Source organism: Myotis yumanensis, unplaced genomic scaffold (genome assembly GCF_028538775.1).
Source record: "Myotis yumanensis isolate MYYU_CA2020_CCGP unplaced genomic scaffold, mMyoYum1.0.hap1 SCAF_4, whole genome shotgun sequence".
NCBI classification, from domain to species: domain Eukaryota; kingdom Metazoa; phylum Chordata; class Mammalia; order Chiroptera; family Vespertilionidae; genus Myotis; species Myotis yumanensis.
The window spans coordinates 34,207,429-34,221,926 of NW_027223755.1; the positions used below are offsets into that span (position 1 = coordinate 34,207,429).

General features: G+C 40.5%; 1 protein-coding gene across 3 annotated transcripts in view; it reads left to right on the plus strand.

Annotated features, from left to right (window-relative positions):
- The first annotated feature begins 1,646 nt into the window (after nt 1-1,646).
- The window catches only part of SREK1 (splicing regulatory glutamic acid and lysine rich protein 1), a 48,870-nt gene continuing 36,018 nt past the window's right edge, over nt 1,647-14,498 (plus strand). Inside the window, exons 1-2 of one of the 3 annotated variants that reach the window (XM_070412094.1) lie at nt 1,647-1,867; nt 12,305-12,438. In XM_070412094.1, the coding sequence (XP_070268195.1) occupies nt 1,707-1,867; nt 12,305-12,438 (295 nt within the window). In that variant the 5' untranslated portion in view covers nt 1,647-1,706. Of the gene's footprint in view, nt 1,868-12,304; nt 12,439-14,498 lie in introns of those variants that run through there. The other 2 variants (XM_070412092.1, XM_070412096.1) reach the window with 2 other exon arrangements.

Genomic DNA, 14,498 nt, shown 5'->3' on the forward strand with positions numbered 1-14,498 from the left:
GCAGTTAGAAGCCAACGATCCCGGATTGTGAGAGGGATGTCCAACTGCATCCTGCAGGATAGGGCCGAAACTGGCAGTTGGATATCCCCTGAGGGGCCCCAGATTGGAGAGGGTGCAGGCTGGGCTGAGGGACCCCCCCCCCCCCCCCGGTGCACGAATTTTGTACACTGGGCTTCTAGTCTATAATAATAAAAGGATAATATGCTAATTAGACTGGACGTCTTCCGGACATCCTTCTTGGCAAAACTGGGGCCAGAAGGAAGCCAGTGGGTCCTGGTGCCTGCCGGCAGCCAGAGGAGGGAAGACTGGGTCCCAGGTGCCAGAGGGAAGCCCGGTGCCGGCAGCTGGGGGAAGGAAGGCCTATTCTTGCATGAATTTTCATGCATCAGGCCTCTAGTATTATTATAAAACTAGAGGCCTGGTGCATGAATTCGTGCACCAGTGAAGTCCCTCTGCCTGGCCTGTGGGATTGAGCCTAAACCAGCTCTCTGATATCCCCCCAGGGGTCCCGGATTGCAAGAGGGTGCAGGCCAGGCCAAGGGACCCCATTTGTGCAGGATTGAAGCTGGGGAGGGATGCAGGAGGTTGGCCAGCTGGGGAGGGACCATGGGAGGGCTCCAGGGCGTGCCCGGGCTATCTCGTTCAGTCCCGATCAGCTGGACCCCAGCAGTAAGCTAACCTGCCAGTTGGAGTGTCTGCCTCCTGGTGGTCAGTGCACGTCATAGCGACTGGTCGACTACCCCCTGGTGGTCAGTGCACATCACAGCAAGCAGTTGAGCGACCTTAGCATATCATTAGCATATTATACTTTGGTTGGTTGAATGGACAACTGGACAACCGGACACCTAGCATTTTAGGATTTTTTTACATAGAATGGTTTGACCTTGTGGACCCACTGAAAATTGCCTCTAGGACCCTCAGAGTTCTGGGGATGGCATTTTCACATACTACTGTTTCACATACTACTGTAACTTTCTCTCATTAGGTTGCAAGTTTTCTGTGGACCGTCTGTAACTGTTTTCTATGTGCCCCTGTCTAAGTGTCTGGTGCATAAAACAATAAATATTAATACCTGCGGAATGAGCGCATAAATGACATTATAAACAATGACCGCACAGCCTTGATCTTACTACCTGTGTCCTTAATTTACACGTTTTGTAAAACTTTCCACGTTTTTTTCCTTCACAATTATGAGACCGGCCAATTTTTTTTAAATAGTTGGGGTGGGGGAGCTGCCTGTATATTAAAATGACGCGTTTATGTTTGGTCAAGTATTTATCTGTGATGTCAGCGTCATTCCTCTCCGGCGACAGCAGGCCGGGCTTTCCGTTCCCTTAGTCCTCCCTAAAGGCCGGAAAGAGCTGAGTTTCCTACGTTTATAGGAGCGCAAGCATTTGGCCCAGTGGCATCCGGGTAAACAAAGGCGACAAACCCCTTGGGGGAGAAGAAGAGCAAGAGCCACTGCCGCGTAGACAGTGAGCCACAGGCCGTCGCCTCGCGAGATCTGCCGCGTTGCCACAGCGACGCTTCCGGCGGCGCGCGCAGCCCCGGGAGCAGGCGAGTTGGGAAATGTGCGGCTAGACCTGCCCGCCGCCGGGACTCGCCAGCGGGAGCGCGCTCGCGGCCGCGCGTGCTCCGCTTTCCCGGCTCCGTCGCTGACGCGTCGCAGACGTTGGGGAACTGAAGGGAGCAGCCGTGGGAGCGGGATGAACAGCGGCGGCGGCTTCGGTTTGGGCTTAGGCTTCGGCCTCAGCCCTACGACAGTGATTCAGGTGACGAACCTATCGTCGGCGGTGACCAGCGAGCAGATGCGGACGCTTTTTTCCTTCCTAGGAGAAATCGAGGAGCTGCGGCTCTACCCCCCGGAGTAAGTGCTCGAGCTCGGCGGGGGGAGGGGCGCGGGCGCCATGGGGACCTGGGGACTGGCGCGGGGGAGCGCGGACGGGGGCGCGCGGTGCCCGTCACGTGACCGCCCGGCCTTACCTGGGTGCCCACGTTTGATTAGGGCGGCGAGGGGCACCGCGATCCCACCTTTTTTGTGAGCCGGGCTTTGGGGGCTTCATCTCTGCACCGAGCTCTTACAAAGGCTGCCCTTTTTTCGTGCTTCCAGGACTAGTGCTCGCCGCCGAATCCTGTAATTCGGGGTCTCCCCCTCCCCCTTTTTCCAGAACTTAAGATGGCCGCAGGTGGGCCCCGAACTGCCCTCCCGGCGGACGCCTAGTGCGCGATGCGAAAATCGCGGGGATGCGCCTGCGAACTGTCCGGTTCTCAGGGCCCGGTGCCAGGCCGCTCTTGCTGCCGGGAAGCCTGGGGTTGCATGGAATTGGGCTGTTTGTTCTCAGGGCGGTGCTCAGCATCTTCTCGGTCCGCTTGGCCGAGCCCCTCCGTGTGGTTAAACCTCACGTCCCGTCACCCTCTCGGCCGCAGATGAGTGTTTCCTCCTGGAAGGTCACGCTGTCCCGACGCCTCCAGAAAAAGTATTAGTTGGTGGGGGATTCTCTCTGCTGCCTATTCTTCAAAGTCCAGATAGGCCAGGTCGCGGACACTTCCTAAGTAGTTAGTGTGTTTTGAAGTAAGATTTCCCTTTTACAGTAATACTCTCTACTCAGAATTTGTCCGGGGTTTGTGGGTGGTTCAAATTCGTACATGCATAACGTGTTTGTTTTGTTTTGTTTTTTTAAACGATAGAGCTTAGAATCTTAAAATCCTCAATATTTTGTTTATTCTGTTGAAATCCTGTGAAAGAAGGGAGAGGAGTTGTCCAGTATTTTTCTTTTTTAAAAAATTTGTGACTTTCTGGTTTATTTCATAGTGAGGCATTTAAGTCTTTCTTTAGGTTTTCTATGTGTATATCGCATTGCTACTTCCTAGGTATTGATAAAAGCTGGCCCCCGAAGCCCTTTGCTTGTTGTTGTGAAGTAATTCATGCATACAGGAAGGTTGAAAGAACAGCCAGGTTTCCTTCACCTGCGTTCATCGCTTGCCTCGGTTGATTTCTTTCCGCCTGTCTCCCCTTCTCATCGCCCTCTCCTCTCCCACCTTCCCGTCCTTGGGAAAGTACGTGCAGTAGTTGTAGACACCGTAGCCATTCATCCCTCAACATGTCCGTATGTATCTCCGAAGACAAGCACAGCCTCCTACAATGCCACACTGTTTACATGCCCAAGGAATTAACATTGATAAGGTAATATATGTTTATAGTAAAAGTCCCCCAAATATTCTAATGTTTTTTTTCTTTTTTTGATCTAGATTGTAATCAGACTCTACCCATTGCATTTGGTTATCTCCTTTAATCTAGAACAGCCCTCTGTCACCTTTTTAAAAGTCATGACATTGATACTATGTCTTGTAGTTCGTTTTTGTAGAATGACTCATAATCTGGGTTTATATAGATTGCTCCTGCATGAATACATCCAGGTAATATTTTATCAAGCATACTTGATAAGTGTACATACACGCACATCTTTGTTGACTAGCTGTGACATACATAGCTTTGAACATGCTTATTTAACCTTCGAAAATGCTTTCTGCTATCCATTTAAGCATTGGAAACTTCTTAATAATTGAGAAGTGCTTGGAGGAGTGCTGTATCCTGCAAGAATTGGAATCATGCAGTAAAAATATTTTGTATATAAATCTTCGTAAACTAACCTTGCTTGTAAGGTTGTGATAATAAGGTTTCTTGTAGGTAGAACTACATCACAGAATAGTCTTCATTGGCAACATAGTACCACTTACATAGTTGCAATGTGGGCTTGGGTGGCAACATGCTGCCAGTAATTATCTGACACTTGGTAATGAACTGTTTTTTGAAATCAAGTGTTAATTACTTGCCCTTTAAAAGTCAAAGAGAATAAAGAGGTCTGTATTTAAACATTGTACATTAATATGAAGTGAGTGTGTCACAAACTGTAATATGTTTAATGAAACTGTAACATAAATATAACACATATGGGCCAGGCAAAATCCTTAACCAGTTTTTCCATAAGTGCAATCCCTTATTCCTGTTTTTAAAAAATATTGACATACTTTTGTTCTGCTCTGTAATGAAGTTGTCATATAATATGGTCAATACATTACAGATGTGTTTGAAGGTTTGGGCTGAAATGGATAAAAATGCAATAGTGGTAGTTGTATGGAAGATATACATTTCAGTGTTAATGACAGTATGGAATTTTTGCAGCAAGCTTTTTATTGAGGTATAATGTGCAATAGAAGAGTGCATGGATAAGTCTATTTATCCCAAGTGAACATTTCTCTGTAACCAGCACCCAGATCAGAATTGTCTACACCCTACAATTGTGCTTCCCTTCAAAGGGTGATCCTGTCCCTGATTTCTAATACCATTTATAACATCAACACTTGATTTTTTTGCTCGCTGGTTTTCTTCTCCTCTCTGGTCTTCAAAAGTACTAATAAGGCAAAATCTGTCAACTACTTAAGTTTATTTAGTTAAAAAAATACAACCAATATAGTCACTTTATGAACATTAGAGAAAGAGAAATACCACCTCTCCCACCACCTTAGCAAAACCTCTCTCCATTTCCATGTGTTTTCTTCAAGTCCTTTTTATATGTGTTTATTTTAACATGGTGTGATCAAAGGATTTATACAAATAAGCATTTTTCAGTGCTTTACTTATAGCAGTGGTTCTCAACCTTCCTAATGCCGCGACCCTTTAATACAGTTCCTCATGTTGTGGTGACCCCCAATTTCATTGTTACAAATTGAAAATAATTAAAGCATAGTGATTAATCACAAAAACAATATGTAATTATACTTGTGTTTTTCGATGGTCGTAGGCAACCCCTGTGAAAGGGTCGTTCGACCCCCAAAGGGGTCGCGACCCACAGGTTGAGAACCGCTGACTTATAGTAATGATATTTACAGACTAATCTATCCTTAGTGTTTGTGTCATTGAAATTATATCATTGGAGATAAGTATTGGCTGCCTGTTTTGCTTTGGGGTGTGTGTGTGTGTAAGTGGATTTTAGAAGCAAGCATTTGAAATGTGTACTTTTGATTGTCAATAATGATTGGAGGGCCTTCTGGCATTTATTAGGTGTCAGTCATTCATATTAAAAGTCTAATACAAGGAAGAATTGTGCCATACAGAGTATCACTGGAGCCCTACTGAGAAACCCTGTTATAATTCATGTGTCAGTATTTTCATACATAAAACTATGTACTTTGTCCATGTTTTGGTGATAGATCCTCAAAGGGTATGTATTAATATAATAAAATATTAGGTATATTATTACCCACCTGCCTTCTAAAAATTTGTGTAGTGTCATCACCAAGTTTAGTGAAAGACAAAATAACCAGTTAGGGCCCAGGAAATTTAAATTATGCTCAAAAAGTTGGTTTGTGATTTCTGCATAAATCCTCAGAAATTCTGACTTAAAAACAACAATTGTAGAAAGTCTTATATTTTAAAAAACAAAATTCAGCAAATGAGGTCAAAGTATAATTTGCTATTTGGATACTGGTACTTTCTTTAGAGGCATACATTTAGACCAAATGAAAAATGTAACCCCCTTTGAAAAAGTAAAAATTTCATTATAAAATGATAACCCTATTAAATTAAAGAAAATCTAATAGCTTAGAAAGCTTTACTTTTTTATTTTATTTTTTTAATTTAATTTAATTTGGTAATGAACTGTTTTTTGAAAGCTTTACTTTTTTATTTAATTTTATTTTTTCCGTCACCATTAATTCTCTCTTCCACCTAGAGAGAAAACTTTAAATATAAGATTTGGAAACATCCTGATTTATAAATAAATAAATACACATTTGTTTACTGAGATACTAATTATCTGTACATGTGCTTGCTACTGTATCATAATTTAGCCTATCATATTCAAAATAAAAGTGTTACTACCTCTTCTGAAAAGCTCACATGTTTACATTTGTATAAATAACTATAAATTGATCTTTACTCTCTGTTTTAAGGAAGGTAATTGGAGATAAAAGTGAAGAAAATGCTTAAAGCAATGGTGTAGCCATGTTTACTATCCATGCTCCTATGATAATGCTGTTCAGAATAGACCAGAATTTTTTCATTTGTTCCTGGACTTAATCTTGGTGGCATGTTTTAACATGTAGTTGCTTTACTGACCAGGCTCACATTTTCTAGTGACATGGGTTTTTGAAGTGATATGGGTTTCAAACAGGGTATTTGGAAATATATTTTAGTTTTCAACAGTGATTATTTAGGTTTTCATTCTTTCCCCAAAAGATCTGTCAATTTGGAAAATGTTTCAGTGGTGGTTTGTCAGATTCTAAATTTGAGTCCTAAAAGAGAGTATACTGCTACTTGTTGCAGTTGCTAAGACTTTAGTAGCTGATTGTAATCAGATTTTTTTTTTGGTTGCAAAAGACAGAAACAGTGCTATGCAACCTACCTCAAGAAAGAGACATTGAAAAAAATGGAGGTTTCACTAAATTGAATAAAGACTAGAGTACAGCCAGGCCTCATGAGACCTGGGACTGGGAATCAAAAAGGTTTCAGCATCTAAGGTATAAAGCCTCTTAGATTCTTTTTGAGCTCAGTTTGTTTCTGTGTATTTGCTCACTTTCTTTACAGACCTATTCACTAGTCATCTGGCATTTGATTCAGGCCCTGACTTGAAGTGACTTTCCAGGCAAAAGAAAGGGAATCTGATGGTTGCCAGTTAATTGGTCAAGCCACCCAAATTATAGGTTGCTGGCTAGCCAGTGAAATGTGGCTAATCAGTTGTGGCTTAAAGTACATCTGTTGAGGGTTTCACATCAGAAAGGCCTGTGCTGAAAGTATGTAGAATGTTTTTTGGTAGCACATATAAGATGGGTATCTAATCACTTCGTTATCTTAAAAAGGCTTTCCAGGAAACTTGAGCTTTGAAGAAAAGTGGAATTACCATTTAAAAAGGGAGTTACAGAGATATCATAAACAAATGGAACAATATGTACAAAGATGGCCCAGATGTTCTGGATGTGTGCTGGGAACCACAAGTATTTTTATGCCTGGATTTCTGGGCGCAATTAGATGATAAACAAGAACAGAGGGTGTCTTTGAAGAAATTTAAGCAGTGGAGTGACATGATGAAATTTAGGGTTTAGAATGATCACTGGCAGCTTTTGTGGAAGACCATTAATTAGGAGTTAAGATGTAGGCAGTATGATTGGTTAGGAGTCATTGTAGTAATACAGATGAGAAATGATGAAGCCTGAATTAATGCGACACAGGATTTAATGAACAATTGTATGAAGGAAGAGGGAAAGGTCAAGGAGGGAAACAATCCCCAAATCTTAGGAATTTTATTAAAAAAAGATTATACTACCCTGGCCAGTTTAGCTCAGTGGATAGAGCATCAGCCTGCGGACTGAAGGGTCCTGGGTTCGATTCCGGCCAAGGGCACATGCCTGGGCTGTGGGCTCGATCCCCAGTGGGGGGCGTGCAGGTGACAGCTAATCAGTGATTCTCTCTCATCATTGATGTTTCTATCTATCCCTCTCCCTTCCTCTCTGAAATCAATAAAAAAAAAAAAATGTTTAAAAAAAAGATTATTTCTTACACTAAACTGGTAGGGTGGGGAACTCATTGTGGTCACTCCTTCTGGGATGAAGCTGATGTATCAGCCACTCATCTCTTGAATGTTGCTGATCACTGTGGCAGAAGAAAAGAGCTGAGCAATGGCCCTTAAACCACTGAATAGTGACATGGCAGTTATGCTTGAATTTAACTGGCCAAAGCAATTTGCATGGCTACATTTAACTTCAAGGAACAAAGAAATGGAATGTTACCATGTAGCCAGAAGCAGATTTGGAAATATTTGGTGAATAGTGCTAATGGTGTTCACATTAGTGACTCCCAGATTTCTGACTTGGGTAATGTGGTATCTTTAACTGAGTTGTGAAGTACAGGACAATGGGCAGGACTGGTGAGGAAGGAGAAGGATGAGTTTTAAGACTGAATAAGGGTAGACCCAGTGACTATCAAGGTGTAGTATTTTCAGCAGGTTCTTGGATCTGGGAGACTAGGGCTAAGAGAGACCTAAGTTGGAGACTTGGTAATGTAAAGGAATTAATTGTGGATGTGTGTATTTAACCTCAGTGACAAATACATGAAGTGATTGGCTTAGCTATTGAGTTGGGGGCTCGGGGAGGGCGAGTTGGAGTGGGCTGGTCTGAAACCTGAATTGGATGGCATTAGGCAGGAGTGAATTGAGTTAGGTTGGGTGAGAAAGAGGTAGCTCTATTTTTATTTCTGCAGCTTCAGTTAGCCTAGTTATGTTAATAATATGAATAGTTTCAGGTTCCAAATGCAAATAGGTTTTATCACATTTTATATTATTTTAGAAAATATTTTTATTGATTTGAGAAGAAGAGAGAGGGAAAGAGATGGAAACATCAGTGATGAGAGAGAATCATTGATTGGCTGCTTCCTGCACACTCCACACTGGGGATCGAGCCTGCAATCTAGGCATGTGCCATGACCGGGAATTGAACTGTGACCTCCTGGTTCATAGATCCACGCTCAACCTCTGAGCCACACCAGCTGGGCTATCACAGTTTTTGATCAACAGCATAAATATGTATATTTAACCAGTATCAAGATGGATTTGTTGCTATATCTGAAAGACTTTTTAAATTTAAAAAATGATGAATATTTACTAATTAAATAGTATGTTAAGATTGTTTTAAAATTATTGATTAATTGAATGGTAAAGGTTGCTTGAAATTTGGAATTAGATGATTAGACTTTTAAGTTGTATCTTTGCTATTTACTAGATTTAGGATTATGGTAAATGTCCTTGACCTGTTTTATAACTAAATTACTGTTATTGCACAAGGGATATCTGATATTTTCAAATACTCTCTTCTTTTTGAGTATGAAAAACCTTCATGTTTTAAAGTATTGTACATTTATGTTATATACTAGGTATACCAGGTGTACCAGGTAATAATGGGGATTTTGTAATCAAAGAAAACACGATAATTTCAAGAGAAACATCAAAAGTGATTTATTCAAAGTAATGTCTATCACTAGCTACACATTTCCCCCATCTTTCAGGTAATTTATGGATACCGTCCCAATAGAACTTTTCTTGTTTTGAGGCAAACCATTCAGAGACCCAATTTTCAACTTCTTTTGAAGTGCTGCTCAGAAAGTTCGTGTGCCATCGATCGGAACAAGTGGTAATCTGAAGGAGCAAGGTCTGGTGAATACGGCGGGTGGGTTAATACTTCCCAGGCAAGATCTTTTAACGTGTCTTTAACTGGTTTTGAAGTGTGTGATGGTGCATTATCATGAAGCAAAATTACTTTGCCTTGTCTACTGGCACATTCTGGTCATTTCCCGATCAAAGCGTGGTTCAAATTGATTATTTGTTGTCAGTAGCGATCAGTATTAATGATTTCACCTGGTTTTAGAAGCTCATAATACACCACACCTTCCTGATGCCACCAAACGCAGAGCATTGTTTTCTTTCCGAAGCGATTTGGCCTTGCAGTCCATGTTGATGGTTGAGCTGGATCAACCATGACTTTGTGCATTTGGGATTCTCAAAATAAATCCACTTTTCACCGCCAGCCACAATTGGATGCAAAAAAGACTTTCTTTCGTGCCCTTGAAGCAACATTTTCTGATGACTTTTCGGTGGTTTTCCATTTGTCTTTTGTTCAGTTGATGTGGTACCCATTTTCCTTCCATTACAATCTTTCCCATTACTTTGTAAACGATTGGAAATTGTTTGCTGAGCAACATTTAATCTTTCTGCAAGTTGTTTTTGAGTTTGACAGGCATCTTCATCCAAAATGCTTGTAATTGTTGGTCTTCAAACTTTTCTGGTTGACCTGGACGTTCTCTGTCTTTCACATTGAAATCATCACTTTTAAAGCGTTTAAACCAGCATTCACAAGTATCTTGAGATGGAGCATGATCACCATAAGCTTCTCAAAGTATACGATAACTTTCAGCAGCACTTTTCTTCAAAATAATGAATTAAAATTTCCCGCAAATACTCTTATTTTTTTGGCACAAAATTTGACATTTTTAAGTGTAAAAATATCTATGATGTTAACACCTTCAGCAAATTTACCATATGAAGTTTTGAAGCTTGCTGTCAATGCAACAAAATAGCATACATATCAAATCACATGTATATCAACATATGTGTAACTCCATCTATTGAAAAAAATCTGCATTATTAACTGGTACACCTGGTATATATTTTGTTGAGGTAATTTTTTCCTTGTTAAAGATAATAATTAAACACTTCAATTAAACATAATTATGGACATGTTGATAAAATGATCATCCATGAGTATAGTGTATTTTGCAAACTAACAAGATAAGATTCATATTATGGAAAAATTGCTTTAATCTGTGCCGTTTCCTTTTTACTATAAGCTTGCCTAGATTGAACTAAATCTAGTAGGACTTGTAAGAGTCTTTGCTCTTTTGCATATAATATGTAACATTTTGTTTGTGAAAGCTTTTGTCTGGAAAATCACAATGCCTAGCCTGAAGTAGTCTACTGTATACAAAAGACCTTAATTCCATGTTATCTCATTGTTTCTAAGATTTTTTTTTTTCCTAAGATTTTTAATGAAGTTTTTAGAAATTTAAATGTGCCAGGGAAGGCTTAGACGTAGTTACAAAATTTTAAGTCTTGCAGATTGGCGCTTTTATAAAGGTAATAGAGGCCCGGTGCACAAAAATTTGTGCACTGGTGGTGGGGGGGTACGGGGGGAGTGTCCCTCAGCCCCACTTGTGCCCTCTCACAGTCTGGGACCCCTCGGGAGATAACGACCTGCTGGCTTAGGCCTGCTCCCGGGTGGCAGAGGGCACGCCCAATCCCTAGGTGCAGCCCCTGGTCGGGCTCAGAGCAGGGCCGATTGGGGAGTTGGGGCATCGCCCCCTGTCATGCACAGAGCAGGGCGGATAGGGAGGTTGTGGCCCCACCCCCTGTCACACAGAGCCGCAGGGTGATCAGGGGGTTTGGGTGCTGCCCCCTGTCACGCTGCTCCAGGGGCCAGGAGGCCTCGAGGCTCCGCTGATCCTGGTGCTGGGAGGCATATTACCCTTTTACTATATAGGATAGAGGCCTGGTGCACGGGTGGGGGCCGGCTGGTTTGCTCTGAAGGGTGTCCTGGATCAGGGTGGGGGTCCTGCTTGGGTCCCTGGCCAGCCTGGATGAGGGGATGATGGCTGTTTGCAGCTGGTCACACCCCCTTCAGGGAGGGGGTCCCCACTGGGGTGTCTGGCCAGTCTGGGTGAGGGGCTGAGGGCCATTTTCAGGCTGGCGGGTGACTGAAGCTCCCAACCTCTCCTTTTTTTCTTTTTCTTTTTTTTTATTCTGGGATTTATTTACCTTCTATGGCTATCACTGGAGCTGAGAGCCGGCTTTAGCTCTGAGGCTCGGCTCCAGCTCTAGACCTTGGCTGCTGAAAGCAGTATCTGGGTTTGTTTGGATTCTATAATTGAAACACTGTTTCAGCTCCAGCTCCGAGGCCGGCTGCTGAAAGCAGGTTTCTGGGGTTTATTTACCTTCTATATTTGCAACATTGTTTCTTAGAGAGCAGCTCAGAGGCCGGCAGCGGCAGGCGGGGAAACTTGGCTTCCTCCGTCACTGGAGCAAGCAAGTCTCCTTTTTGCTTCAGCTGCCTGGCTGCCAGCCGCCATCTTAGTTGGCAGTTAATTTGCATATCACCCTGCTTAGCCAATGGGAAGGGTAGCGAAGTTACGGTTAATTACCATGTTTCTCTATTATTAGATAGGATTTTATAAAGGTATTTATGTGGTTCAACATCTTTGGATTAAACAGTTTTCATATTTTGCTCAGATTAATAATTTAATGTAAAGTTTTTTCAGACTTTTTTTTTTTAATTTATTGATTTTTTTTACAGAGAGGAAGGGAGCGGGATAGAGAGTTAGAAACATTGATGAGAGAGAAACATCGATCAGCTGCCTCTTGCACACCCCCTACTGGGGATGTGCCTGCAACCAAGGTACATGCCCTTGACTGGAATCGAACCTGGGACCCTTTAGTCCGCAGGCCGACGCTCTATCCACTGAGCCAAACTGGTTAGGGCAACTTTTTAAAGTTTTTAGAAGTAAGGCTAATGGCCTGCTTAGTTATCACTAGTCTTTGCAGACAGATCATCATTAAAAGAGTAAGTTTTGCTATTTGATGTCTTAATTATCTTTAGCAATAAAACTTTGTAAGTCTTGATTCTGTAAAGTTCTCAGAAAATTTTTTAGTGAAAATGACAGAACCAGCCAAATGTTTGTCTAATTGTTTTTCTTTTTATCTTGCAGCAATGCACCTCTTGCTTTTTCTTCCAAAGTATGTTATGTTAAGTTTCGTGACCGATCAAGTGTTGGCGTGGCCCAGCATCTAACTAACACGGTTTTTATTGACAGAGCTCTGATAGTTGTTCCTTGCGCAGAAGGTTGGTACTTCATATGTTTTCTTCTATTTTAATCTCTGTTCTGTCTGTTAATTACCTTTGACTTTCTTAGAAATTGGCAAGTAGATAGTGCTCTGGCATGTGTGTATGTATGTGAGAATGAAATTTGGAGAAGGAAAGCATTTTTTACTAATACAACATTAAAATGGTTAATTTGTTACTTAATGTAAGTTTAAAAAATAGTTAAACATTAAACAATTTTATAAATTATTTGGATTCTCCAGTTTACTTTGGCTTTCTATAGTTAATTTGCAAGCTGTAAAGAAAGCGTTCAGAAAAAAAAAAAAGAAAAAAAAAGTTAGTTTGGGGAAATTATTTTAAATGTGTAAATGAGTAAGTACTTGCCTCTGTGTATACAATATTAGTGATATTACATCAGTAAAAAATGTGCACATTTTGCCAAATTGGGGTTAAGTGATATTTACGGTTATAAGAAAACATTCGTAATTGAAGCTTTAAAATATTCTCTTAAGTTTGCTATGCAACTGGAATTTACTTTTTTCTTCTGGCTTTTTTTGTGGAGGGGAAGGAGTAATTGAAGAAAAATCATGAAAAGTTAATTTCGTTCATCAAAGAAATAGTTGTTGAAGATGGGAAGAAGGCTGAAGCCTTATAGTTACTTGTTAAATTTTATGACTTAACCTGCTTTAAGAGCAAATTATTACTAATATTTATTTTTTAGTAACTTCTATTTACAGAGCCACTCATATAATAAGCTGTGCCGAATTTGACAGTTCTGGTGTGTAATTAACTTTCATCTAGAGCACTGACTATGGCATGTGTACATGGATTTTAGAATTGGGTTATTTAAGTGTCTTTAAAACATATTTTTACTGGTGGATGGTGGTAACTTCGCAACATAATTTTACCTGAAACAATTTAATGTACTTTCATATGTAATATTTTAAAACCTCTTTTAAATACCAGACCAACATTAAAATAATGTATACTAAACAATTTGCCATACTTTTAAGGTTTTATGCTTATTTCAAAATGCTATTCTGAGATGTCAAAAACATTAGTCAAATACGGCGAGTATCATTCTTTTATTTTTGAAGTCCCAGAATAGAACATTCTGGATTTTTTCAGATAAATTTGAAAGTATTTTTCCTATGCTTTGGGTTTAGAGTGGGGTGGGGAGAATAAAAATGGATTAAAGTGTAAGGAGATAGTGAGCCTAAAATTGGAGAGCCAGGTGAGGAAAGAGCTGGTAATGGTTTAGTTCTGCAAACCAAGTTCATACCAATTTCACAGGAAGTAATTCATGGGGGAAAGAAGGTTTATTAAACGGGAGTATTAATTATATCATAAAAATGAGTCATTAGCAGCACCAGGTATTGTATCATGTTGGCTCATTACTGAATTAGAAGGAAGAATTTTATTAGCTGCTGCTTTGTTGGAACCTTACTGGAGTCCCATAAAACCTTTTAATATAGTATTTGAGAAACCCTGGCTCTAATTTTCATAAATGTTCAAAGTTATGGGCAGGTAGAGGTTTCTTATTTTGTTTGTTTTATTTGATAGAGATGAATAAATGCATTTTTAATATCATTTTGAGGCAAAGTTTCACCTTTTTGAACATGAAAATTTAAATATTTTTATTCAATTTAGTTACGTGTTTTAGAACAGCGGTCGCCAACCGGTGGTCTGCAGACCACTGGTGGTCAGTGGGGTCCGAAAGGTTGGCAACCGCTGGTTTAGAATACTTACCTATAAAGTAATTGGTAGTAGAAAAACATTCAGACACACATTTTTCATTAAATAAAATACAACTGAGATAAATTTATAGAACCTAAAGAATGTCATAGTGAGCCTTTAAAGATCTGATTATGCACTGCAAGCAAAGTAATAAAGTATTATATATATTGTACCAAAAAAAGATAGCAAAGTGAGTTTGAAATAAATCAAAGAAGGAGTTCCAGTGGAGTAAGTTCTGTAAGAGAGATGTACTGTGGTGCTGTAAGTAGTGTTCTATTTATTTCATATTGCATTCTTTCCTTGATGTTATAGAAATAGCATTATGAAAGAAATGAGAAAACCAT